General features: G+C 52.9%; 2 protein-coding genes across 14 annotated transcripts in view; both read right to left on the minus strand.

The window, feature by feature from the left end:
* Nucleotides 1-416: 416 nt before the first annotated feature.
* PSMD8 (proteasome 26S subunit, non-ATPase 8) lies at nt 417-10666 on the minus strand. Its single transcript, XM_031659497.1, has 7 exons — nt 10046-10666; nt 8447-8519; nt 8225-8327; nt 5387-5552; nt 3222-3322; nt 1989-2100; nt 417-987 (listed from the first exon to the last, which is right to left on the minus strand). Exons 1-7 carry the CDS (start codon nt 10403-10405, stop codon nt 850-852), a joined length of 1053 nt encoding a protein of 350 aa, XP_031515357.1. The 5' UTR covers nt 10406-10666; the 3' UTR covers nt 417-849.
* A 3630-nt stretch (nt 10667-14296) lies between these two features.
* The window catches only part of CATSPERG (cation channel sperm associated auxiliary subunit gamma), a 32709-nt gene continuing 20691 nt past the window's right edge, over nt 14297-26314 (minus strand). For 3 of the 13 annotated variants that reach the window (XM_009194375.4, XM_009194368.4, XM_009194372.4), the window contains 18 exons: nt 26028-26078; nt 25794-25923; nt 24471-24582; nt 23404-23562; nt 23208-23320; nt 22191-22404; nt 21775-21837; nt 21472-21670; nt 21218-21336; nt 20320-20400; nt 20174-20230; nt 17986-18142; nt 17726-17789; nt 17522-17617; nt 17139-17228; nt 15189-15281; nt 14995-15094; nt 14342-14728 (listed from right to left, as the gene is read on the minus strand). In XM_009194375.4, coding sequence (XP_009192639.1) covers nt 14462-14728; nt 14995-15094; nt 15189-15281; nt 17139-17228; nt 17522-17617; nt 17726-17789; nt 17986-18142; nt 20174-20230; nt 20320-20400; nt 21218-21336; nt 21472-21670; nt 21775-21837; nt 22191-22404; nt 23208-23320; nt 23404-23562; nt 24471-24582; nt 25794-25923; nt 26028-26078 — 2165 coding nt within the window. In that variant the 3' untranslated portion in view covers nt 14342-14461. Of the gene's footprint in view, nt 14729-14994; nt 15095-15188; nt 15282-17138; nt 17229-17521; nt 17618-17725; nt 17790-17983; nt 18143-20173; nt 20231-20319; nt 20401-21217; nt 21337-21471; nt 21671-21774; nt 21838-22190; nt 22405-23207; nt 23321-23403; nt 23563-24470; nt 24583-25793; nt 25924-26027; nt 26079-26314 lie in introns of those variants that run through there. The other 10 variants (XM_003915469.4, XM_017952408.3, XM_017952411.3 and 7 more) reach the window with 8 other exon arrangements.

Genomic DNA, 26314 nt, shown 5'->3' on the forward strand with positions numbered 1-26314 from the left:
AACTGAGGTTCCATTCACCCAGCACCCAGACTGATGGGCCCAGGGCAGGGGGGATCTGATTCCCCTCAATCCATAAGCCCTAATTCTGAGCTGACCTGGTACCAAGCTCACAGGCTTAGCACAAACCACTGTGCAAAGGAGTGATCATTCCCATTTTACAGTTGGGAAAACTAACTCTGGAACACTTGTGAAATTTCCACATCCCACAAGGGATTCAGCCAGATTTGGACCCTGCGCCTTGAACACCTTCCCAAGAATTTCAAGGCAGGAAACCTAGGCTGAGGGGTGTGCGGGGAGGTCCTCAATCACACGCCGGCTCAGGGAGGGTGGGAGCCACAAGCCCACACCAGGGCCCACACCTTTTGATCCGCACAGGGCTCAAACTGGCAGCCTACAGACGGGTTCCATTTCACATATCATTTGAAAAATTGTTTAATTCATCACCAACATTTATTCTTTTTAATAGGACACTTCACCCGCTTTGTTGAAAAAATCTGGTACCCTGGCCCAGCATTCCTGTGTGTCCACAGTTGGCTAGAACAGTCCCCCTACCTGGGGCCATGCCCTCCTGCAGGCCACAGTGCTGCTGGGGCCCTACAGTGGGCATCTGTGTTTGAGGCCCTGAGCAATGCCCACCAAACAGAGGCTTACCCAGTTGGAGGGTGTTATCTCCAACCCCTGAGCGCCCCAAAACCTCCAAGTTCTTCAGAGATACTTGTCTCTCTGCCATCCCAACTAGGGAGACAAGGGCCTGGAAGAGGGGATGTCAATCCACCTTTATTGGACGAAACCCTGCAGTGTAACTGTTTTAAATAACTCATGCCCTGCCCCACCCAGTGCCCAGTGGGCTCAGACGATCATCTCCAGCTGCCGGGCATACTCGATGACCTGTTTGGCCAGTTCTGTGGAGGGAATGGTGGTGTCTTCCGGCTTCTGCTGCTGGCTGGCAAAACTGTAGTAGTTGCTGGGGCCCAGGACCCACCCTCGCTGCAGGAAAGGAGGGATCAGAGATGGGTAGGGTGATCACAAAGGCTCCGTCCCCACCCTATGGAGCCAGCACTTGCCTATACTGTCTTTTCTCACCAACTCTACTCTACCCCAACGACTCTTGACAAGTAACTTCACCTCTGTGCCTCAGTTTCTCTGTGTTGACACTGGGACCCTAATTACACACCTCTCTGGGTCGACTGTGAGGATTTGGTGAATCAACACCTTTAAAGCACTGAGGATAGTGTTTGGCCCGAGTGATAGTTTCAGCTGTCACCCTCACTCAAATTCAATTTCACCTTTTTTTTTTTTTTTTCCCCAGACGGAGTCTCGCTCTGTCGCCCAGGCTGCAGTGCAATGGTGTGATCTCGGCTCACTGCAACCTCCGCCTCCTGGGTTCAAGCAATTCTCATGCCTCAGTCTCCCAAGTAGCTGGGATTACAGGCACCCGCCACCACATCCAGCTAATTTTTTTGTATTTTTTAGTAGAGACGGGGTTTCACCATGTTGACCAGGCTGGTCTCGAACTCCTGACCTCAGGTGATCCTCCCACCTCAGCCTCCCAGAGTGAGCCTAGGTGGGAAGATCCACCTCAGTGTGCGTGAGCCACTGCGCCCACCCAATTTCACCTTCCATAGCCTGGTCCGGCCCTCCTATTGCAACACCAAGCATTGCTCGTGCTCAAACGTCTGAGACCAAATGAAGCAAAGTCTTGCAGAAAAAGCTGCACTTCTAAGAAACTTTGATAAAGACAGCAGCCAACATGCGTGCAGCGCCCACCTCTGCCCACCTCTAGCTGGTGCCAGCACTAAGCTCATCCTATGTATCTAGCTCCATTCTGTGGACAGAGAAACTGAGGCTCAGAGAGCTTTGGCAGCTTGCCTAGAGTCACACACTTAAACCTGGGCAGTCTTGTTCCAGTGTCCCTCAAAGCCACCCCACACTGTTGTTAGTGATTTCACCCCTTGGTCCCATGGCCCCTTGCCCTGTACCCCAGCCACCTTCTTGGCATAGTCGGTCATCTTTTTGGGTGTGTTGAAGAAGAGGATCCGGGTGGCCTCAGTGAAAAGGATTTTCTCGTAGGCCTTCTCGATGCACCCAGCGATCTCATCCCTGGGGGAAGATGAGAAGCTCCTCATTACTGAGCATCGACAACCACCCAGGACCTGTTCCCCCAAACCTGACACGAGTCAGCTCTGACCCTGGAGTTCAGCACTGATGGCAGGAATGTGAGGGGCCCTGTTTTATTCATCAAGGCTCAGAGCGGGAGAAACTTGACCAGACTCACAAAGCAAGCAAGGGCCACAGGAGATCCCCACTGAACTCTCTGACTCCTGGGCCCACACTCTGAATCTCACTGCCAGCCACATGATTTCAGGTCTGAAACCCAGCTTGGGATTCACATGAGGGCACCTCTTCTCAAAACAAACATCACCAGGGTGCTGCACCCCGCTTCATAGATCCTGAGGGGTTCCTTGTACCCATCAAGAGGCACCATGAACACCACCAAAGTAGAAAAAGAGCAAGGAATTAAGTCGCTATAGTGGGGGAGGGGGTTAGCTCTGGGGAAAAGCCAGTGACAGGGAGGAGTGCCTCCGACATCACTTAGGCCACGCGGTGGGTAGTGGTACTGGCCACCACTCCTCACTCAAATGCCTCTGGGCTCGCCTTTGCCACCTAAGGCACAGAAACTCATTCTGATCTGGTGCTCTGCCCGAGTGAACCAGCTCGGCCACCACTTCGACACCCTTTTACACCTCAAGGGATTTGTATGTCACATCCACCTGCCCGTGGGATGTCACTTGTGCACACAGCAACCCAAGGGGCTGCTGGGATTTGGTCAACCCATTCTAGAGAAGGGGAAACTGAAGGGTCCACAGTTTCAGTGGTCGGAGGTGAAGTCTCTTGACTCACTGGATGGGTGTCTAGGACGGAAGATGGGCTAAGACAGGCCACACAGTCCCTGCCTGCTCAGCCAAGCCCATGCGCAGGTTTGACACATGTGGCCACACGTGTCAACAGCCAAGGGCGGTGAGATGAGGGCTGTTATCCACAATCCCACGACCAGGCCCAATTCACTGGAAAGGAGAGCTGAGGTGCTAGGAGGATAAGAAACACACCTAGCCTGCCCAGATAACCGGTGGCTGGAATGAGATTCAGACTCAAAGCTGTCTGGCCGAAGCCCAGGTTCTTTCCAAACTCCAAGCTCCACAGGGCCCGGGCCCCCCACACACCTGATGGTGTCCAGCAGGATGTCAATGAAGAAGGTGTAGTTCTCGGAGGGGATGTTACCCTTGGCCAGGAACACTTTGTTGTAGCTGCCCTCCATCAGGTACTGCAGACACCGGGAAAGGGGAAAGAGAAGAGAATGAAGAGGAGGCTGCAAAGGGCCCTACCTGTGTGGGCCTCATCATACTCCTAGTGCCCCTGTAATCCCTACCCTGCCAGAACACCCTTTGCCACACAGCCACACCCCTTCCCTGGGTACCCCCTCTTCCAGAAAGACCTTGCTGGTTTATGCACACACACACACACACACTCACACAGACACACACACACAAACACACACAGACACACACAGACACACACACAGACACACACCACACACAGACACACACATACACACAGACACACACACACAGACACACACAGACACACACACACACACACATATTACAGACACATATTATTATTAGACATTACATAGATACATATATTATTAATAGACATTAATGTGATATTAAACATACACATTAGACACATAACACACAAACACATAGACACACACATACACACATACACACATTAGGACACAGACACATTACACACACACACATATTAATAGACACATTACACACACAGATTACACACATAGATACATTACAGACACACACACAGACACAGGACATACATTAGACACATTATTATTACATTACACACACACAGATACAGATATTAATAGATAGCCATTACACATACAGATACATACACACACACATTACACACACACACACACACACACACAGACACACATTACAGATAGCATTACATGACACACAGACACACAGATAGACATACATAGACACACACATTATTTTTTGACTTTCTTCTGTTCCCATCTCTTCCCTCCTTCCTTTCCCTATTTGTTTCTATTAGATCTCATTATCTCATCTACTGTCCAATTATCCACCTATTCTCCAGGAGGGAGACAGGGCTGGCTCCACCTCAGGCTCATCCCTGTACACCTTTGCATGAACTGTGCCGCCTGCCCTAACTGCTCTCTCTCCCATCCTCTCCCCACGGACCAAATCCTCCCCTAAGACGTCAGCTCCAGGAACAACTTCCCAACCTTAGGTCCTAAGGCCTTGCCCTGGCCCTGCTCCCTTTGTTCCAAAAACACCGTCTTCTCGGCTGTCCCTCTAACACAGCAGACATGGTGCTGCCTCAGGACACTTGGATTGGCTGGTCCCTCTGCCTGGCTGTCCACAGGGTTCAGTTCCTCATCCTTTTTATTCTTTTTGAGATAGAGTCTTGCTCTGTTGCCCAGGGTGGAGTGCAGTAGCGCAATCTTGGTTCACTGCAACCTCTACCTCCTGGGTTCAAGCGATTCTCCTGTCTCAGCCTCCCAAGTAGCTGGGATTACAGGCACCAACCACTGCACCCGGCTAATTTTTGTATTTTTACAGAGACAGGGTTTCACCATGTTGGCCATGCTGGTTTCGACCTCCTGACCTCAGGTGATCTACCCGCCTTGGCCTCCCAATGTGCTGGGATTACAGGCGTGAGCCACTGTGCACGGTCACCCTTTTCTTTAAAAAAATCTGTTTTTATTTATTTATTTTCTAAATAGAGACAGAATCTGTCACCCAGGCTAGAATACAGTGGTGTGATCATAGCACACTGCAGTCTTGAACTCCTGGGCTCAAGCTGTCCTCCTGTCTCAGCCTCCCAAAGTGCTGGGATTACAGGCATGAGCCAGTTCCTCACCCTTTTCAAGTCTTTCTCCAATTTCACCTTTTCAGTAAGGCCTTCTGACTCCCCGAGATAAATGTTACCCCGTCCCTGCCTCTCTACCCTCCTTTCTGCCTTTTCTCCACAGTACTCAGCATCTGACAGACCGCACAGGCCACTCACTCTTCGGGCTTACTATCTGCTTCCGCACCCCAATGTCATCACCACAAGATCACGAATTTCACCTGCTTGGCTCACTGCACAGTCTGACAACCTCCCACAGTGCCTGGCACACAGCTGGGACTCAGTATTTGTTGGACAAACAAGAGGATGGGTCCATGGGTGGAAAGATGGGTGAACCCGGGCCACTCCTTCAGGAAAGCCCTCCGAAGGCCACCCCTGCACCGCCCACTTTGGCCAGGTCCTCCCCCGCCGCTTGCCGCCTCACTTGCTCCAGGGACACAGGGTGCTTGATGTAGACGTTGGTCTGGATGTCCTTGGCAGGCAGCCGCTCCAACTCCGTGTGGAACTCAGCCACCCGGTTCTGGGACAGCAGGAAGAGGAGGTTGAGGCCCAAGAGCTGGTGCATATAGGCTGACTCGGGGAGCTGCTCCCTGTGGACGCGGGACGGGGAAGCAGGGTAAGGAGGATTTAGGGGCCTAGCGAGCCCTCTACCCCAGGCTCCAGGAATTCTCACGCCTGCCCCATGCATCTCCTGAAAAGGTATCAGGTCCCGGGTTTTCATATGAGGAAACTGTGGCCCAAAGATGCATGAATTAGTCACAAGTCATATTGATCCAAGTGAGGGACCTCACTTCAGTGAAATGACAACCTCAGTTTCCCAAAGTGTAAACTGGGTATCACCACAGTATCCTTTTATTTATTTATTTTTGAGAAGGAGTCTCTCTCTGTTGCCCAGACTGGAGGGCAATGGTGCGTTCTTGGCTCACTGCAACCTCTGCTTGCCGGGTTCAAGCGATTCTCCTGACTCAACCTCCCAAGTAGCTGGGACTACAAGCACATGCCACCATGCCTGGCTAATTTTTGGTATTTTTAGTAGAGACGGGGTTTCACCATGCTGGCCAGGCTGGTCTCGAACTCCTGATCTCGTGATCCACCCACCTCAGCCCCCCAAAGTGCTGGGATTACAGTGTGAGCCACCACACCCGGCCCTTTTATTTTTTCCCAATTCCAAGACAGGGTCTCGCTCTGTCACTCAGGCTCACTGCAGCCTCAACTTCCCATGCTCAAGCTATCCTCCAACCTCAGACTCCAAAGTAGCGGGACTACAAGTGCACACCATCATGTCCAGCTAATTTTTTTGTTACTTTTTGTAGAGACAGGATTTCGCCATGTTGGCCAGGCAGGTCTGGAACTCCTGGACTCAAGTGATCCTCTTGTCTCAGCCTCCCAAAGTGCTGCGGTTTCAGGCATGTGCCATCATGCCTGGCCTCACAGTATCCACTTTGTAGAGATGGGTTGAATGAACAAGGGTTAAGTGAACTAAATGGTTCAACCCAGGTAAGGTGATTAGAACAATACCTGGCCCAAATAAACACAGTGTTAGCTATAATTATATTAAGAGTTACTGGCCAGGCGTGGTGGCTCATGCCTATAATCCCAGCACTTTGGGAGGCTGAGGCGGATGGATCACCTGAGGTCAGGAGTTCAAAACCAGCCTGGCCAACCTGGCAAAACCCTGTCTCTACTAAAAATACAAAAATTAGCTGGGCGTGGTGGCGGGCGCCTGTAATCCCAGCTACTCAGGAGGCTGAGTGAGGCTGAGGCAGGAGAATCACTTGAACGTGGGAGGTGGAGGTCACAGTGAGCCAAGTTTGCACTGTTGCACTCTAGCCTGGGTGACAGAGTGAGACTCCTATCTCAAAAAAAAAAAAAAAAAAAGAAAAGAAAGTTACTGGCCGGGCATGGTGGCTCACATCTGTAATCCCAGCACTTTGGGAGGCTGAGGCGGGTGGATTGCCTGAGGTCAGGAGTTCGAGACCAGCCTGACCAACATGGAGAAACCCCACCTCTACTAAAAATACAAAAATTAGCCAGGTGTGGTGGTGCATGCCTGTAATCCCAGCTACTCGGGAGACTGAGGCAGGAGAATCACTTGAACCTGGGAGGCGGAGGTTGTGGTGAGCCGAGATCACACCATTGCACAACGGCCTGGGCAACAAGAGTGAAACTCCATCTCAAAAAAAAAAAAAAAAAAAAAAGTTATTGGAGTCAGGTGCAATGACTCAACACCTGTAATCCCAACAATCTGGGAGCGCCTAAGGCAGGAGGATCACTTGTGGCCAGGAGTTCAAGACCAGCCTGGACAACAAAGTGAGACCCCCATCTCTACAAAAAATTAAAATGAAAGAGCCAGGAGTGGTGGTGTGCACCTGTAGCCCTAGCTACTTGAAAGGCTAAGGTAGGAGCATCGCTTGAGCCCAGGAGGTCAAGGCTGTGGTGAGCCATGACTGCACCATTGCACTCCAGCCTGGGCAACAGAGCAAGACCCTATCTCCAAAAATAAATAAATAAAAGAACCACCACTCCCTACTTTAACAGGGAAAGTGAGAGAGGTAAAGTCATTTGCCCAAGACCTCATAATCGGGAAGCAGCTGGACATTTCAAAGCCAGGTTCGTCTGACGTCAAATTCCCAATCATTAATCTGTGCAGGTATCATTCAGTTTTACATTCAACACATATCCGGTGAGTCCCTGTTCTGGGCCTGGCCCTGTGGTAGGCAGTGTAAGGGACACAGCAGTAACTGAAACAGTTCCAAGCTCTGCCTTTAGAAAGCTCACAGTCCAGTGAGACAAAGGGCTGGATGGGCAGGCACAGGCAGAGGGGTCGGAGCTGGGACCGGACTGGAAGCCACAGGAAAGAACTTGGTCTTGTGCCTAAGGACCATGAAGAGCCATGCAGGTTCTGAGCAGGGTATGGACAGTGTCAAATTTTAGTGTTACATGATCCTGCTGGCTGCCACGGGGGTTTGAGTCAGAGGGGCAAGGCTGGGGCCAGGACTAGTGAAGGGTGATGGCAGCCCTGCTGGGCAGAGGGGCTGCAGTGTGGGAATGGGTTGGGGGAGACTGACTAGAGACCTACAAGCCTGGATCACACAAGCCAAGTCTCAGGACCTCCAAGCCAACTCCTGACCCTAGTTCTGAGGACAGAACTAAGCCAGGAGGAGTTCCCAGATGAAGAAAGAGGACCCACGTGGCCAGAGCCCCAGAGATAAAGGAGCCGCCATGCAACCACCCCCCAACTGGGGGCAGGACCCATTCTCACTTGTAATCAAAGTAGTAGCATTTGAGCTGGGCCATGTAGCGCTCGAAGGAGGGGATGTCCTTGCGCAGGATGCTCCACTGGGCCCCGATCTCCAGTATGTCACCTGTGGGTGACAGAGTGAGCTCTCAGGAGGTGACTGAGGTCTCTTCCCCAACCACCACTGCTACCATTCCTGCCATAACCCCCTGATCATCACCCCCCACTAACCCCAGTGACACTCACGGGCCAGAATGAGCTGCTGTTTGGTCAGCTTGGTCCCTGTGGTTGGCAAGAAGTTGAGCTCCAGAAGAACTAGCTGATGGGGAGGGGAGGGAAGAAAAGATGAGAATTCAAATACAGATGACTTACCTGCTCTATGCTTTGTTCCTCCCACCTGGAAAATGGGGCTAACCATCATCCTGACTCATGAAGAGTCCTTTTTCTTTTTTTTTTTTTTTTTTTTTTTTTGAGACGGAGTCTCACTCTGTCTCCCAGGGTGGAGTGCAGTGGTGCGATCTCGGTTCACTGCAAGCTCCACCTCCCGAGTTCACGCCATCCTCCTGCCTCAGCCTCTCAAGTAGCTGGGACAACAGGCGCTTGCCACCACACCCAGCTAATTTTTTTTTTGTATTTTTAGTAGAGATGGGATTTCACCTTGTTAGCCAGGATGGTCTCGACCTCCTGACCTCATGATCCTGTCTTGGCCTCCCAAAGTGCTGGGATTACAGGCGTGAGCCACCGCGCCAGGCCAAAGAGTCCTTTTTCATAAAGCACTCAGAACAAGGCCTGAGCACACAACACACGCCCATTTAAGATTACATCACATTACAATTATTAATAGCCCCACTGGGGAAACAAGGAGGGACACTCAGTGCCTGACCCAGTGGAATCACACGTCGGGGGGGGGGGGGGACACCAGCACATTCCATTCGTGGCTGATCTTCCCCACCATCTTTTGGGGAAGGGGTAGCTGGGCTATCCCCAAAATCTGTATCTGGGAGGGGGAGGTCCAAATCTCCCCACACAGTTCAGCCCATACATTTTTCCTTAGCAGACACAGCAGCTTGTTCCAAGCCACTGGATTTATACTCCCTCCCAACACATACTTGGTCTCAAGCACTCTGAGCCCCATATTCTTGTTCTCTACTTGTAAGAATATTTCTTCTAGGTTCAGTCCTGCCTTCACAACTAGGCTGCCCCCTCTCCCCACAGATGCGAGCCTAAGCCCCAGATCTCTCAGATCCTAACCCAGCCTGGTCTTAACCACACACCCTCTACACAGTCCACCTTTTCAGTCTCATTCTTTTATCGTCCTGGGCAGTTTTCATTTCCCACTTGGTCTTGCCTGGACTCCACCATCAGGAAAAGAAAGAACCCCAGTCCTGCCACTCCGACCAGTTAAGCCTCCAAGCACCAAAACTCTAACCCCTCACTCATTCTGCCATCCCGAGTCTTTCCATCATTCCCCCACCACGCCCGCGTAGGTCTATTCCAGTCATCTCTCACCTGAAAAAAAAAAAAAAAAAAAAAAAAAAGTGTAGAGACAAGAGTCTTGCTTTGTTGCTCAAGCTGATCTTGAACTCCTGGGCTCAAGTGATGCTCCCCCGCCAAGTGCTGCGATTACAGGCGTGAACCACCGCGCCCTGTCCTCTCTTGCTTCTTGACCCCCTCCGGGCCGCCACTCTGGCTGCTCCAAATCTTTCGCCCCGTCGGATCCCCCAGCCCGCCTCAGTCTCACTGGCACCGAGGTGTATTCCGCGGCCCGGGACTTGGTTGGGTCCAGACACCTCGTAGCGCCCCCCACGCCCGCAACACTCGGTTTCCTGGGCCTGCCAACCTTACCTTTAGCCGGCCCAGCTCTTCCCCGCACTTGCTAAGATTGGGGCTTTTACGATTCCACTCGCCCTTGAGTTGCTCGTACATGCCGGTCGCGGCTTGTAGGACAGCGCCCGAGGTCGCCGCGGGCCCCGAGCTCGAGAAGCCTGCCGCCCCGTTCACCGCCGTGGCCGCCATGTTGCGTGATGCGGCAAGCCGACCGCCCGATTTACGGCAACGCCGCCTACAGACGCTCGCCCGGCGGAAGTGGGGCCGAGAGGTGGAGCCCAAGGCCCGGGGCGGGGCTACAACCTGCCTCCGCCCGCCACGGGTAGCCCGCTGTCGCTCTCGAGGTGGCGCCCTCGGAGCCCTGCCCTTAATGAACATGTCAGTTGGAGCTCCGCCTCTGTCGTCACGCAAGATGGTGACCGGAAGTCGGCTTTTGCCCTAACTGAAAATGACAGCTGTCTCAACGCCGCCCTACCGCCCCACCGACCTCACGGTTCCAGTAATGAACATGGCTGCCCTGGCTTCAGTCTGAGTGTTCGGGACGCTACGTATCTGTCCTGAAGGTTCCGCCTTCGGGGCAGCGTCTCCAGCCAATAGGTGGCGATGTCGTGCCGTTTGGAGAGCTGTGTTTTACTCATTTTATAGACAGAGAGGCCGGGTAACCTTCCAACGGACTAACAGCTAGGATGTATACCTGGGGCTCCCTCTCCAGTCTCTTTTTCTTTTTTTTTTTTTGAGACGGAGTCTCGCTCAGTCACCCAGGCTGGAGTGCAGTGGCGGATCTCCAGCTCACTGCAAGATCGCCTCCCGGGTCTACGCCATTCTGCCTCAGCCTCCCGGTAGCTGGGACTACAGGCGCCCGCCACCTCGCCCGGCTAGTTTTTGTATTTTTTGGTAGAGATGGGGGTTTTCACCACCGTGTTAGCCAGGCTGGTCTCGATCTCCTGACCTCGTGATCCACCCGTCTCGGCCTCCCAAAGTGCTGGGATTACAGGCTTGAGCCACCGCGCCCGGCCTCCAGTCTCTTTTTCAATGCATCCTTCCACATCTTTTTCCCAAGCTTATATGAACGAACTAGTTACAAAACTCATCCAGCTCTATGGCTTTAAATATCATATGTAAATGAAGGATTCACAATTTTTTTTTTTTTTTTTTTGAGACGGAATTTAGCTCTTGCTGCCCAGGCTGGAGTGCAATGGAGCGATCTTGGCTCACTGCATCCTCCGCCTCCTGGGTTCAAGTGATTCTTCTGCCCCAGCCTCCCAAGTAGCTGGGATTACAGTCACGTGCCACCACATACAGTTAATTTTCGTATTTTTAGTAGAGCCCGGGTTCCACCATGTTGGTCAGGCTGGTCTCCAACTCCTGAACTCAGGTAATTCCTCGGGCCCCGGCCTCTCAAAGTGCTGGGATTACAGGCATGAGCCACCTTGCCTGGCCAGTATTCACAGCTTCTTGTACCAACTTCTCCTTCCTCCATTGATTGATATTACACCTGAACATTCAACATCGCTTTTTCTCTCTTTTTAAAAAAATTTTATTTTAAATTTTTTGTAGAGACTCATACTGCCCAGGTTGGTCTCGAACTCCTGAGCTCAAGCGATCTTCCTGCCTTGACCTCTCAAAGTGTTGGAATTCACAGGTATGAGCCACTGCGCCTGGACAGCACGTTTTTCTCAAGCCGGGCTCTCACTCCCTGTCTCCACTGTTTAGAATGTCATTTCCATGGAGGCAGGACGATTTCCTTCACCACTGAATTCCCAGTATCTCAGTGCTTGGCAAATATTAGTCGACAGTCAATAAATATTTGTTGGCCGGGCACGGTGGCTCACGCCTGTAATCCCAGCACTTTGGGAGGCCGAGGCAGGTAGATCACTTGAGGTCAGGAGTTCGAGACCAACCTGGCCAACATAGCGAAACCCCATCGCTACTGAAAATACAAAAAAAAAAATTAGTTGGGCGTGGTGGCACGCACCTGTAATCCCGGATACGCAGAAGCCCGAGGCAGGAGAATCGCTTGAACCCAGGAGACCAGCTTGCAGTGTGCTGAGATCACGCTGCTGCACTCCAGCCTGGGTGACAGAGTGGGACTCCTTCTCAGAGAAATAAATAAATAAATGTAAAAATACCAAAAATTATCCAGGCATGGTGGTGTGCATCTGTAATCCCAGCTCCTTGGGAGGCTGAGGCAGGAGAAGCACTTGAACCCGGGAGGCACAGGTTGCAGTGAACCAAGATCGCCATTGCACTCTGGCCCGGGTGACAGGCTCAAAAAAAAAAAAAGAAATTATATATTTGTTGAATTAATGAGTAAATTAATATGTGAAAGAAGTTGTGGTGTTAAAAAATATTTTAAACAAAAATGATGGCTGGGTGTGGTGGCTCACGCCTGTAATTTCAACACTTTGGGAGGCTGAAGTGGGTGGATCACCCGAGGTCAGGAGTTTGAGACCAGCTTGGCCAACATGGTGAAACTCCATCTCTACTACAAATATGAAAAATTATCTATCCAGGCATGGTGGTGGGTGCCTGTAATCCCAGTTACTCATTCGGGAGCCTGAGACAGGAGAATCACTTGAACTTGGGAGGCGGAGGTTGCAGTGAGCCAGGATCGCACCATTGCCCTCCAGCCTAGGCAACAAGAGCAAAACTCCATCTAAAAAATAAACAAAAACAAAACAAAAAACCACGATGATACGGCCGGGCCAGGTGGCTCACGCCTGTAATCCCAGTACTTCGGGAGGCTGAGGTGGATGGATCACGAGGTCGGGAGATCGAGACCAGCCTGGCTAACATGGTGAAACCCTGTCTCTACTAAAAATACAAAAAATTAGCTGGACATGGTGTCATGCGTCTGTAGTCCCAGCCACTCGGGAGGCTGAGGCAGGAGAATCGCTTGAACCCAGGAGGCAGAGGTTGCAGTGAGCCGAGATAGCACCACTGCACTCCAGCCTGGGTGACAGAGCAAGACTCCATCTCAAAAATAAATAAATAGTTTCAAGTATGAGGGGAAATCCAGTCTCTGTCACTTTATCTTGGCTGGCAATGAAGATGGTGATATTCAAATCACATGTTGACTTGGCTAATACAGGATTATGATGTGTTCATCTGGACCACGAGGTGACTCAATAGGATCTTGGTGGTGGAAACAACCTTAGCCTACAGACCTTACACACATGAGTGTTGCCAACTCTTGTTATTGTCAAGTTTCATTAGGTTTTTGTGCTACCAACCATGCCTAGTCGATGCCAATCCCAATTTATTCCTCCACCCCAACACTCTGAGTGAGCACCAACTAGGCATAGTCTCATACCTTTCCTCATTCGCTCCTTCATTCATTCATCCAGTAATGCTGACCGAATGCCTACCATGCAACAGGGTATTTTTTTACTCATTTATTTCCTCCTGCCTTCATGCCTCCATCTGTCAATTCATCGGTCACTATGCATCCATCCAGATTATGGACTGCATAACTAGCCTCAGATGGTGAGGAGTTATCCTGAGGTCAGAGACTGCACTCAGAGGAGGACAGAGAAGAAAAAACTACAGAGGAATGAAGGCTGAATCCTGTGGACCTTGGGGACTACTGGATCAAACTGTACCTGAAGCCTGTAAATTACCATTTTCATGTAGACCATTTGAGGGAAATACTTGCTACTTGCAACTAAAATAAGAATCCTGACATCTCCAGGGTCCCCTCCTTAAGACATTAGATAGGTGTTGACATTCAAAATACTTAACACTAAATAATCAGAGCAGATGGTGGGCCATAGCAATGGGCCTGGATTGTGGAGGATCCTGCTGGACCACAGGGAGGTCTGGGGCACCCTGGGGAGGGGCTCAGCCAACAGGCACACAGAGAAGCCACTATTTAACAGGTGGCCTAGAAGGTTTTTGATATTTTATTTATTGTTTTGTTGAGTCGGGAGTCTCAGTGTGTTGCCCAGGCTGGAATGCAGTGGCGCAATCTTGGCTCACTGCAACTTCTGCCTCCCAGGTTCAGGGGATTATCCTGTCTCAGCCTCCCAGGTAGTTGGAATTACAGTCATGCACCACCATGCCCAGCTAATTTTTTGTATTTTTAGTAGAGACAGGGTTGCAGGTTTTCACCATGTGGGCCAGGCTGGTCTCAAACTCCTGACCTCAAGTGATCTGCCTGCTTCCGCCTCCCAAAGTGCTGGGATTACAGGCATAAGCTACAGTGCCCAGCGAGGTTTATGATATTTTAATGTGCAGCTATGCTGGTACAAACCTTCTGAACTCAAGCGCTTAAGAGGGCCCACAGCTGGTCCTGAAAAAAGGCTTTATTTGAGTCTGAACGAGAAGCAAACATCAAGCAAAACAGAGGTCTGAGCTGGGTGACAGGCTGCATCTTCAAGATGGGCCTCGTAGGGGAAGTGTGACAGTGACTAGGGGCTGGGGCACACGGCAGACTCAGGTCATCAACTGTCTCTCCACGGCTTCCTTGGGTTCAGCTTTGTCCTCTGTCATCCTGGAGCTGAACATGGAGCCCATCCTGGAACGTCTCAGAGACTGCATGCTCGACATTCCGGAAATGGAGGCATAGGTGTAGTAGGATTCTGAGGCAATGATATCGTTTATCTTCCACCGGATCATCGTGCAGCCCTTCACCACGAGGGGCCACAGGAGGCAGAAGGCAATGTAGAAGATCACCAGGCCCACAAACACGCTGACTGACACCTGCAGGGAGCAAAGAATAAATAAGGAGTTGGCACATGATAAGGTACACAGTCCACAATCTGGATCCACAGTTACAGGGAAATTGACAGATGGAGGCGTGATGGCAGGAGGAAATGAATGAGTAGACAGCCTGTGGCATGGCAGGCGTTCAGTCGGCATGACCAGATGAGTGACTGAAGGAATGAATTAGTGAAGTACAACAAGCATAGGTGTGGAGGTGTGGGCCCTTGCCCACCCAGCAGGGCAGCTCCTGGACAGCCACTCACCATGAGGATGAAAAGGGCCCGCTTGGGACTGAGTGGCAGCCCGTGGATGTGCAGCAGGAAGGTGAGCTGGTAGTTGCAGTAGGTGCTCGTGTCCACTCCTCTGCGGGGGTTGGGAGGGGACCCAGGATTAGAGGAGAAGCCAGGCATTCCATGGGCAGCCCCTGACCCGCACCTGGGCCACTTGCCTGGCTCACCTATTGCTCACCAACACCTTGAAGAAGAATTCAGGGGCTAAGATGCCTTGGGGAACATTGTCATAGCATGGGGCGTTCTCCAGACAGAGCCACCTGCGAGCCAAAGATCAGGCAGTTGTGCTACCAACCATGCCTAGTCTGTGCCAACTTCCAATTTCTTCCTCCACCCCAACGCTCTCGGTGAGGACCAAATGGGTGCGATCTCATGCCTTCCCTCGTTCATTCCTTCATTCACTCATTCAGTCATGCTGACTGAACGGCTACTGTGCCACAGGCTGTCTACTCATTCATTTCCTCCTGCCTTCACGCCTCCATCTGTCAATTCCTCTGTCACTGTGCATCCATCCAGATTACAGGTTGTGTACCTATCATGTGCCGACTCCTTATTCATTCTTTGCTCCCTTCATTCCTTTATCCCATAAATACAGCTTGAGCGCTTACTAGGTACAAAGTCACATCTTTCATTTATTTCCTTCTCTATTCATTATCCAATAAATGCAGGTTAGGCCGGGCGCGGTGGCTCACACGTATAATCCCAGCACTTTGGGAGGCCGAGGCAGGTGGATCACTTGAGGTCAGGAGTTCAAGACCAGCCTGACCAACATGGTGAAATCCTATCTCTACTAAAAATTACAAAAAATTAGCCAGGCGTGGTGGCATGCGCCTGTAATCCCAGCTACACGGGAGGCTGAGGTGGGAGAATCACTTGAACCCAAGAGGCGGAAGTTGCAGTGAGCTGAGATTGTACCACTGTACTCCAGCCTGGGTGACAGAGCAAGAGTCCATCTCAAAAAAATAAATAAAACTAAAAAATAAAAAAATAGAGCAGGTTAAATTCTGACTAGGCGCAAGTTGTTCATTCATTCACTGCCTTCATTTGCTCATGGCTTCATTTTTTTCCTTTCATTGAATGAAACTTATTGAGCCCCTATATATGAATTTGTTTCTCCATTGTTTTATTCATTCATTAATACCCACATTTAAATATCAATAAATGCCTGCCACGAATTGATTTATTCATTTGTTCATTATTTCATTCAATAAATGCTATGTTAACCAGTCTGGCCAATATGGTGAAACTCCATCTCTACTAGAAAAAAACAAAAACAAAAATTAACCGGGCATAGTGGCATGCGCCTGTAATCCCAGTGCTTTGGGAGGCTGAAGCGTGAGGATCACCTGAGGTCAGCAGTTCAAGACCAGCCTGACCAACATGGTGAAACCCCATCCCTACTAAAAATACAAAAATTAGCCAGGCGTGGTGGTGGTTGCCTGTAATCCCAGCTACTTGGGAGGCTAAGGCAGGAGAATTGCTTGAACCTGGGAGGCAGAGGTTGCAGTGAGCTGAGATTGCGCCACTGCACTCCAGCCTGGGGGACAACAGAGGGAGCCTGTCTCAAAAAAATAAACAAACAGGAGGCTGAGACAGGAGAATCGCTTGAACCCGGAAGGTGGAGATTGCAGTGAGCTGAGATCATGCCACTGCATTCCAGACTGGGCAACAAAGAGCGAAACTCCATCTCAAAAATAAAAATAAAAACAAATTTATGAGTCTATTCAGGACCCAGTTCTGGAGGAGAGACAGACCCCACACCAGACAGTGACTGCCCAGGGCTGTCCACTCTAGAATGGGGATGCACAGGTAGGGGACTCAGGGGCGGGATGGGAGAGCCCCAGGCGACCATGGGAGCCACGAAGGGACAATTGTCCCATCCTGAAACAGAAAAGTCCTCCTGGCTGAAGGGGCATCTGCCTAAGGCCTGACGAGAGTAGGAGGGAGCAGCATTCCAGGCAGGGACTTCAGCTTGTGCAAAGTTCAGCCCCATTTGAGTAACACAAAGGCAGTCAGTGTGACTTGGGGATCAAGAGGCCTCCTGGGGGCAGAAAGGATGGGTGGGCCTGATGGACTACCGACAGATGGGGGCCAAGAGGGCCAGGCTGCGCACTCACTCGATACCCGGGCTCTCATGGGACATGATGTGGAAGGCTGAGTCTTTGGTGGTCCTTTTGGTCCTCGTGGTCCAGATAAGGCTGTTGGTCCTGTGCAGGACGAGGTCATCTCAGCCAGGGGTTGGGGGGGTGTGGGGGAGGTATGGCCTCAGTGGTCAGTGTGGAGGGAGGCCAGAGGTGGGTGCAGGGGGCGGGGTCTTATGTGCAGGGGGCATGGTGTTAGCGGGGCCCTGCAGGAGTTTGCCTGTAGGATCCTAAGAGCCCCACTGTGGGCGGGACCTGAGATGCGGAGGCGGGGGCTTGTGAGGTGGGCTTGGCTTGGAAGTGGGAAAGGCCTCTAGGGGAAGCAAGGCCAATTACGCGTGGGGCCCCTCAGGGATTACTTGTCCAAGGGGCTGTTGAAGCGGTAGATTTCGTCCTTGTTGTAGTCCTTGAGTGTGTCCAGTGTGGGGCCGCCACCCACCACCAGCAGCACGTAGCTACCAGGGACAGAAGTGCACACGGACTGGTCTCCGGGTCTCGAGTCCTGCACCCATCCCCTTCCACTCCCTCCACCTGCCCTAGCTACAAGTTGGCCACGCCTTTACCTGCCCTGGAAACTGCCGGAGTCTCCTGTCACCAAATCTTGAATCAAGAAGAAGGGGTAGAAAACTATGGGGTTGGAGGGGGTTGAGACGGAAAGAAGAAATTAGCCTGGCCTGAGAAGCTGAGGACCGAGAAGGGGGAAAGTGAGATGCCGGGGGAAAGAGGGTGGGTAGCCTGTGGGCAGAGGAGCGGGGAGGGAGAGCGCAAAGTGGTGGGCGCAAGAGGACAGTGAACGATGCAGGGGAAGGGACTGGACACACACTGTCCCGGAAGAGAAAGCAGGGCATCTCGGGGTCCACTTGAACGCAGTCAAAGTAGTGTTTGTTCTTCAGGCGGCTGTATTGCAGAGTGTAGGTGATGTCGAACGCCAGGCGCTTGCCTGGAGGGCAGCCAATGAACACTGGCACCATCAGGTTGCCCTCGGTGGGAGGAAAAAAGGCTCATGGGAGTGGCCAGGGTCTCCTCAGGCCCCTGGAGAGGTGAGGGGCAGGAAGGACAGTACCCCTCCCACAAACACCACCACCAACTGCCTGGCTCTCCCTCACCGCCAAGAGCAATATGGTCATTAATATCATTAAAACGGCTTGGCGCAGTGGCTCATGCCTGTAATCCCAGCACTTTGGGAGGCCGAGGCAGGCCGATCACTTGAATCCAGAGTTCGAGACTAGCCTGGCCAGTACAGCAAAACCCTTTCTCTACTAAAAATACAAAAAATTAGCTGGGTGTGGTGGCGCATGCCTGTAATCCCAGCTACTTGGGAGGCAGAGGCAGGAGAACAGCTTGAACCAGGGAGACAGAGGCCAAGATTGCGCCACTGCACTCCAGCTGACAGAGTAGGACTCTGTCTCGAAAAAAAAAAAAAAAAAGACGCAGAGTCCACTCATTCTCTCCCTTAAACCTCCAAATCCTTTGCCCCCACCCTGTTTTGTCCAACCTTGTCTTCTCCAGAGTCTCCCTGCTTCCAGTTCCCTCATTGATGTCCCCCCACCCCATGCAGCCAGACGGGCCCTGGGGACCCTCGAGTCCCTCCTCTGCTTGGAGCCCTCCCAAAGAACCAGCTCACGCACCATGGCCATGAGGCCCCACTTACTCTGCCCCATCACTGCTCTGAGTTCATCCCGCCACATTTCCCCTTGCCCACCCTGTGATGCGGTCACACTTCCTCCTTGTTTATTCAGTCTAGCACATGAAATCTCATGTACTCTAAGGAGGTGGGGGCTGTTACAATCCCTTTTGACTGCCCAAGGTCATTCTAACCCAGGAGAGAGGAACGCCAGGATCTGCGTGCCCCGGAGTGGGTAGGGAAGTGGGTGAGAACAAGAATTCTGGGGCAGGTCCCTCCTCTACCACTTATTAGCTCCCTGGGTTACACTGCACCTCTCTGAGCCTCAGTGTCTGCCCTGGGCAAAGGCGATATCACATATATAAGCAAGTGAAGAACCAAGATCCCAAAGAACTGAATGAGGAATGTGTGAGTGGGCAGAAGAAGAGAGATGTGAAGGCAGGGCCAGGCCAGCCCTTGTGCCACCTTTGTACCAATTGCAAAAAGTGGCCCTGGACCAGGCACGGTGGCTCACACTTGTAATCCCAACACTTTGGGAGGCCGAGGTGGGCAGGTCACCTGAGGTCAGGAGTTTGAGACTAGCCTGGCCAACATGGTGAAACTCCATCTCTTCTTAAAATACAAAAAATTAGCCAGGCATGGTGGTATGCACCTGTAATCCCAGCTACTTGGGAGGCTGAGGCAGAAGAATCGCTTGAACCCGGGAGGTGGAGGTTGCAGTGAGCCGAGATTGCGCCATTGCACTGCAGCTTGGGGGAAAAGAGTGAGACTTCGTCTCAAAAAAAAAAAAAAAAAAAAAAAGTCCCTGTTGCTCACTCTATTCTCCCTCTGCAGAAAAGTTATCAGAGGGAACACATCAGCTTGTGTGCAACCTGCACAACTGGGAAGGTGGCCCTTTCTGAAAACATGAATGAATGGAAGGAGTTAGGCTGGGTGTGGAGGCTCATGCCTGGAATCCCAGCACTTTGGGAGGCTGAGGTGGGTGGATCACTTGAGTTCAGGAGTTTGCGACCAGCCTGGCCAACATGGAGAAACCCTGTCTCCACTAAAAATACAAAAAATTAGCTGGGCATGGTGGTGGGCACCTGTAATCCCAGCTACTCGGGAGGCTGAAGCAGGAGAATCACTTGAGCCAAGGAGGTGGAGGTTGCAGTGAGCCAAGACTGCACCATTGCACTCCAGCCTGGGCAACAAGAGCGAAACTCCACCTCAAAGAAAAAAAGAATGAAAGGAGTTAATGGGTAGTAGTGGGTGGGTGGATGAATGATGAGAAAGAATGAGAAGAAAGGAAATTATGAATGATTAGTGGGATTCTCAGGGGATTAGCCATGTTGAGACCTGACCCCAACCTTTCCCTCCCAGGGCCCAGTATCCCAAGCTCCAATACTTGCATACGGGCCCCCACGTGCGTTTCCTGGAAGCAGAGCCCGGATGAACCCACCACCTGCAGGTAGGAGCAGGTGAAGATGGTGATCCCTGTGGGCCCAAGCTTTCCCACCATCCTGCACCCTCCCCTCCAGGCTTGGACCTCACATTGACCGTCATGGAAGACTTCATAAGGTGGTGTCCACTAATGCCTTGGTCATAGCAAACCTTTTTATCCTTTAGCGTAATCTGGGGTTGAAGGAGGGGAGAGGCAGAAATGAAGGTGTGAACAGGTCTCCCCAAAGACCAACAAACAGTTCAAATAACCCATAGCTGGGGCAAGGTGGGGGCTGGTAGGAGAACGGAAGTCTTCCATTTTTCTACTCAGGAATAGGCTAACGGGGTCAAGCGCAGGGTGGCTCGTGGCTCTTGCCTCACACCTCACACCTCACGCCGAGGCGTGAGGATCTCTTGAGCCCAGGAATTTGAGACCAGCCTGGGCAACACAGGTAGACCCCCCTCTCTACAAAACATAAAAAGTTAAGGCTGGGCACAGTGGCTCACGCCTGTAATCCCAGCACTTTGGGAGGCTGAGGTGGGCGGATCATTTGAGGTCAGGAGTTCAAGACCAGCCGGGCCAACATGGTAAAAATCCATCTCTACTAAAAATACAAAAAATTAGCTGGGTGCGGTGGTGTGCACCTGTAATCTCAGCTACTAGGGAGGCTGAGGCAGGAGACTCGGTTGAACCTGGGAGGCAGAGGTTGCAGTGAGTCAAGATTGTGCCATTGCACTCCAGCCTGGGCGACAGAGTGAGACTCTGTCTCAAAAGAAAAAAAGAAAAAAAAAGTTCGCTGGGCACTGTGGTGCATGCCTGCAGTCCCAGCTACTCAGGAGGTTGAGGGAGGAGGATCACTTGAGCCCAGGAGGCCAAGAATGCAGTGATCGCGCCACTGCACTCCAGCCTGACAGAGCAAGACCCTGTCTCAAAAACAAACAAACAAAAAACAAAAACAAAAACAAAACAAAAAACCTCCCTTGATCCCAACTGCCCGCCAGGCCTCACCGAAAATAGCACCGCCTTGCGATTAATCAGGACCTCCTGCTTCACCGAGGCCTCGATGCAGCCGGGGTCGGCCAGCACCACGCCCACGTCTACCTGGCTATGCAGCTGGAAGACGGTGCCTGCTCGGGACGGTAAACGGGGTTAAGGCCTCCCTCACAGGCCCCGCCCTTCAGATGGTGTCCCCTCCCCCCAGGCTCCCAGATTCCAGCAGCCCTCGCCCTGCCCTTCGGGAGTGACTCTGGCCCCGCGCAGACCGAGGTCTGCCATCGTCCGGAACGAGTGGCTTTGCGCCGACAGGAAGATGGCGAAGCTGTACTCAGTGCCCTTGTCCAGGAAAATGCGCTCCGGCAGCTCGTACGCGGACTTGAGGTTGTAGATCTTTTCGTAGCTGTCCATTTCTATGAACACGCCGCCCGCGCTTCGCCAGTTGCTCGCCAGGAAGAAGTAGTAATCCTGGAGTACCGCATGCGCGCGGCAGAGTCAGCGCCAGGGTTGGGGGCACTGTGAGGGGTGTCCGGGCACCGCCCCTTTCCCGGCTCCCAATCCGCTCCGCCTACCTGGTCTTGTTTGTTTTTCTCCCACCAGCGCCAGGTGGGGTCGTGCACCGGGTCCGCGTACGGCTGCAGGGATCGCCCGGCACCGTAAAGGGATTGGGCGGCGGGGCGAGGACCCCCAGGCAAGCGGCATCCCCAGACCCCCTCCCAGCCTCAATGCCAGCTCCTAACCCAGAGCAGAAGATACACACCCCAGCGCATCCCCAGACCCTGCTTTTAACCCGGCCACACCTTCAACACCCTCCCCTGGAAGTCCTGCTCAAGCCAGGCCCCGCCCCCACGTCCGCCACCCACCCCACCCCCCAGTCCTCCAGTTCTACAATCCCGCTGCGCTCCGCTCCACAGGCCTCGCCCTCTAAGCCGGCTCCCCGCTCCCCGAGTCCGGTCTCAGGCCTGCCCGCCAGCCGCCGGACGCCCACCTTGTCGTACACGGAGTGCAGCCACAGCAGGTAGTAGATCAGGCCCTGGTAGATGGCTAGCGAGTTCTCGTTGTGGAAGCCCGAGCGCTCCAAGACGTGCGGTGGCCGTGCCCGGTAGCGCTCCTGGCGCGTGTATCTCTGCGGACCGGGCAGGTTCCTCAGGCGCATCACCGAGAAGGGGCAGAAGTTGGTGAAGGAGAGCATCAAGTAGCCCCTGGGCAGCGGCAGGGGGGAAGGGCTGCTGGCTCTAAGGCACCCCGCGCACTGGAAGCTTCCGCAGGCCTCTTTCCCACCTCACCCACTTCCTGTATCGAATCCAGCCCCGATCTTCCTCCTCAGTGTCAACCCCTGCTGCCCAGAGGCCTTTTCACACATCCCCTCGGACGTCCCTCGATCCCTGAGACCAGAGTCCTCCCTGCTCAACGGGCAGTCCCCATCTGCCTGTCCACTTGACCTCTTATCTTTGTTCCACCTTCTGCTTCCTCCTTCCACCCCAGTTCCCCGTCCCTGCCCCGAATCCAGCTGCCTCCCTGGGTTGCTCTGATCCACCTTCTGCAGGACAGCGACCAGAGGCATCATTATGGCACGCGGTAAAATCCGATCCTGCAGTCCTTTCCTTTAGTCCCATCCATGGCTCCCCCAAGACCCTCAAGATGAAGTCCAAGTTTCTCCCCATGACCACCAGGCTCACTTCGTCCCCCTTCCCATCAGGGCTTCTGCACAGCTGGTTCTCCCGTTCTGGGACACCCTTCCCCACCTTATCACTTGGCTAATCCTTTCTCACCCTTCTTGTCACAGTGCATACACCTCCTCCTCCTTGAAGCCCTCCCTGATGCACCTTCCCCCCTGGCCAGGTTCGGCTCCTCCTCTGAGCTTCCATAAGTGCTGAACTCCTGCCATCGTAGCCCTGAGGCTGTCACTGGGGTTAGCTCGGTCTCCCCTCTCTCAAAAATGGTAGCTTCAGGAGGGCAGTGCCGGGAGCCCTCAGACCCCTGTCATGGTCCGGTGTCCTCTCACCCTTTCCGATCCAAGTCATAGTGGCTGGTGTGCTGTTGATACATCAGAAGCTGTTCCACGGGCATAAGCCTCTTGACCAGCTGGCCCTTCTGGTTGTTCATAAGGTACACCAGCTACAGGGGGAAGGCAGAGTCAGGTGAGCTGGGGTCAGCCCTCCTGCGGTGCCCCAATGTCCCCGCAGAGCCCCGCCAGGCACCTGGTACAGTTTGCTGCCTTCGTAGAAGAGGGTCAGCATGGTCTCATTGGATGCGTAGAGAGAGGACTGTTGCATCAGCTGTAAGCTGATGTGCACCTTCCAGCCCTTGGATGGGAACAGCCGGTACACCCGGTAGCTACCCTCCAGGAGGTACCAGATCTGTGGGTACGATAGCCAGATATGTGTGTGTCAGGACCATGGGGTCCTCTGATCCCACCTCACCCTCTGCCCAGAGTGGTGGCCCCATTGTTTGAGGGATGAAGTTTGCAAACTCACCTCCACTGGGACCAAGGGCGCTCCCCTTCCTTTTCTCTGTGGTGCCATCTCTCTACTTCCCTGAGCCCAATCACCTCTGGTTCCAGCCCTCACACACTATGATCATGTTTTTCAATGTTTTTGGTCTGTTAAGGTTTCTAGCACTTGTAACCTAAACATCCCTAACATACACACTCCCTAACAGCCACGGTTCCTAGGGCCGAGACCTCTTTTTTCTTCTCAAATGGTGAGAGCTTCCAGGGTCTCACCATTTCCTTGGCCTCAGTTTCCCATCTCTGCACTAATGCCCACCCCCATACACATCTGAAGGGAACCTTCACTACCCTTCCTGAACCACAACCTGGGTGAGCCCCTCCAGCCTCCAAGATGTCCCCCTCCATGTGGTCTCCCCCATGAAGCCCTCCCTGACATGCGCAATCCCCCAGAATGGGCCAGGTCCCCCTACTTCCATAGGTAATATTTTCCTCATTGCAGCCCTGACCGCTCTGTGTTCTCCAGCACAGGGGGCAGGTACACGGTAAATGCTCAATATTTATGAAGTGAACGAGTGCACCGTGGGATGAAAGAGGGCCGCCTCTGAACATTAGATCATAGCTCTGGTCTGCGTGACTTTGGAGCTGACACTCTGAGTTCCAGGGATTGCAGCTATAAATGGAGCTTCACTGCCCTTTCTCAGGGTCCCCGAGGGTGCCCCCTTCCCTTAGCTCCTTTACTCTGACAGGGGGAAAGAGGGACCCCTGGGGTTTGGGGGTGGGCAGAGAGGGAATGGGGAGAGGGGCAGGGCAGCCCACCTCCTCCGTCTCCGTGACAATAGCCACAGCCCCACGGAACGATCTGGTCATGTATTTGATGGACAGTTCCTTGGGGAAGTCTGCCAGGTAGATGAAGTTTTCCTTGTTAGAGCTGCAGGGACAGAGATGGAGAGCTGGGCGCATCCTGGACAGCCGCTTCCCCCAATCCCAGGCCTAATAACACGGGAGCCACTTACTCAGTTTCTCCCCTTGGAAGAATGTGCAAAGGAAGCTTGAAATCCTAGCTCCCGCCCCCCACCCCAAACCCTGTGAGAGTCTCCAGCTCCCCATCTGTAAAACAGAAGCATTGGGCCAACCTGGCAGTTTGCCAGCCACCCAAGAAAGTGGCTCAGGGGCCCCTAGGTTCCTGAGGGTCGAGAGGGTGGCTGGGGTGGGGAGGATCCTAAACTGTCCCTAGAAAATGCTCGTCAGTTAGCCGGGCACATGGTTCACACCTGTAATCCCAGCACTCTCAGAGGCTGAGGCGGGAGGATCACCTGAGGTCAGGAGTTCGAGACAAGCCTGCCCAACATGGTGAAATCCGTCTCTACTAAAAATACAAAAATTAGCCAGGCATGGTGACATGCAACTGTAATCCCAGCTACTAGGGAGGCTGACGCAGGAGAATCGCTTGAATCAGGGAGGCGGGGGCTGCAGTGAGCAGATATTGTGCCACTGCCCTGTAGCCTGGGTGACAGAGCGAGACTGTCCCAAAACAAAAACAAAAACAAACCCTAGAAACTGCTCATCTATTGCTCACACAGGCTGGGTCTTTATATAAGGTTTCATTTTTAAGAAAAGGGCTCTCTAGGCCGGGCGCGGTGGCTCAAGCCTGTAATCCCAGCACTTTGGGAGGCTGAGGCGGGTGGATCACGAGGTCAGGAGATCGAGACTATCCTGGCTAACATGGTGAAACCCCATCTCTACTAAAAATACAAAAAAACTAGCCGGGTGTGGTGGCGGGCGCCTGTAGTCTCAGCTACTCGGGAGGCTGAGGCGGGAGAATGGCGTGAACCCGGGAGGCGGAGCTTGCAGTGAGCCGAGATCACGCCACTGTACTCCAGCCTGGGAGACACAGCGAGACTCCGTCTCAAAAAAAAAAAAAGAAAAGGGCTCCCACAGTTTTAAAACATTGGCTCCCCTCGTCGCAGCACTGACTACCCTAACAGTATGTTCCCCATCACCGTCCTGGTAACTTCTGGATTTGGGCATCCTCTGAAGGCTTGGTGAGACTCGCCTAGTCTGGTCTTGAAAGCATCCACACCCTAAAGGTGCTGGGGAGACAGAGTATGCCTGGCCCACCCGGGAGTGGTGGAGGCCCACCTCTGCAGGAGAAAGTTGCCCCAGATGAAGATCAGGTGGTTGTACGGGTTACAGGAGATGCCCTTGGGGGCCATTACAGTGTTGGTGTAGGACTCCGTCCCTAGGATCATCAGGAACTCCAATCCTCGAGCTGACCGGGGCAGAGGAAGAGAAGACACGGCAGTGAGGTGGAGTCACCTGGGCCCCTCCTGGCCCACAGCCGCCCTTGAGGCCACCTCTGCCTTCCCCTCCTACCTTCAGGGATGAACTCTGGGATGCGGTAGAGAAGTTCCAGGTCATCACTAGCTACGGGGGGGCGGGTGAACACAGCAAAATCTCCTGAGGCTCTGTGCTTTCAAAACCTGGAGCTGGAGCAAGTTGCTTGCTTCTCAGCCTCCTGTAAAACCCTCCAAAGAGCTTCCCACCCGGGCTTGCTAGTCCTTAAGAGTTTCTTCCACCGCCCCCCGCCAAGACAGGATCTCTCTGTCGCCCAGGCTGGAGTGCAATGGTGTGATCTCGGCTCACTGCAACCTCTGCCTCCT

This window comes from Papio anubis, chromosome 20 (assembly GCF_008728515.1).
Source record: "Papio anubis isolate 15944 chromosome 20, Panubis1.0, whole genome shotgun sequence".
Lineage (NCBI taxonomy): Eukaryota > Metazoa > Chordata > Mammalia > Primates > Cercopithecidae > Papio > Papio anubis.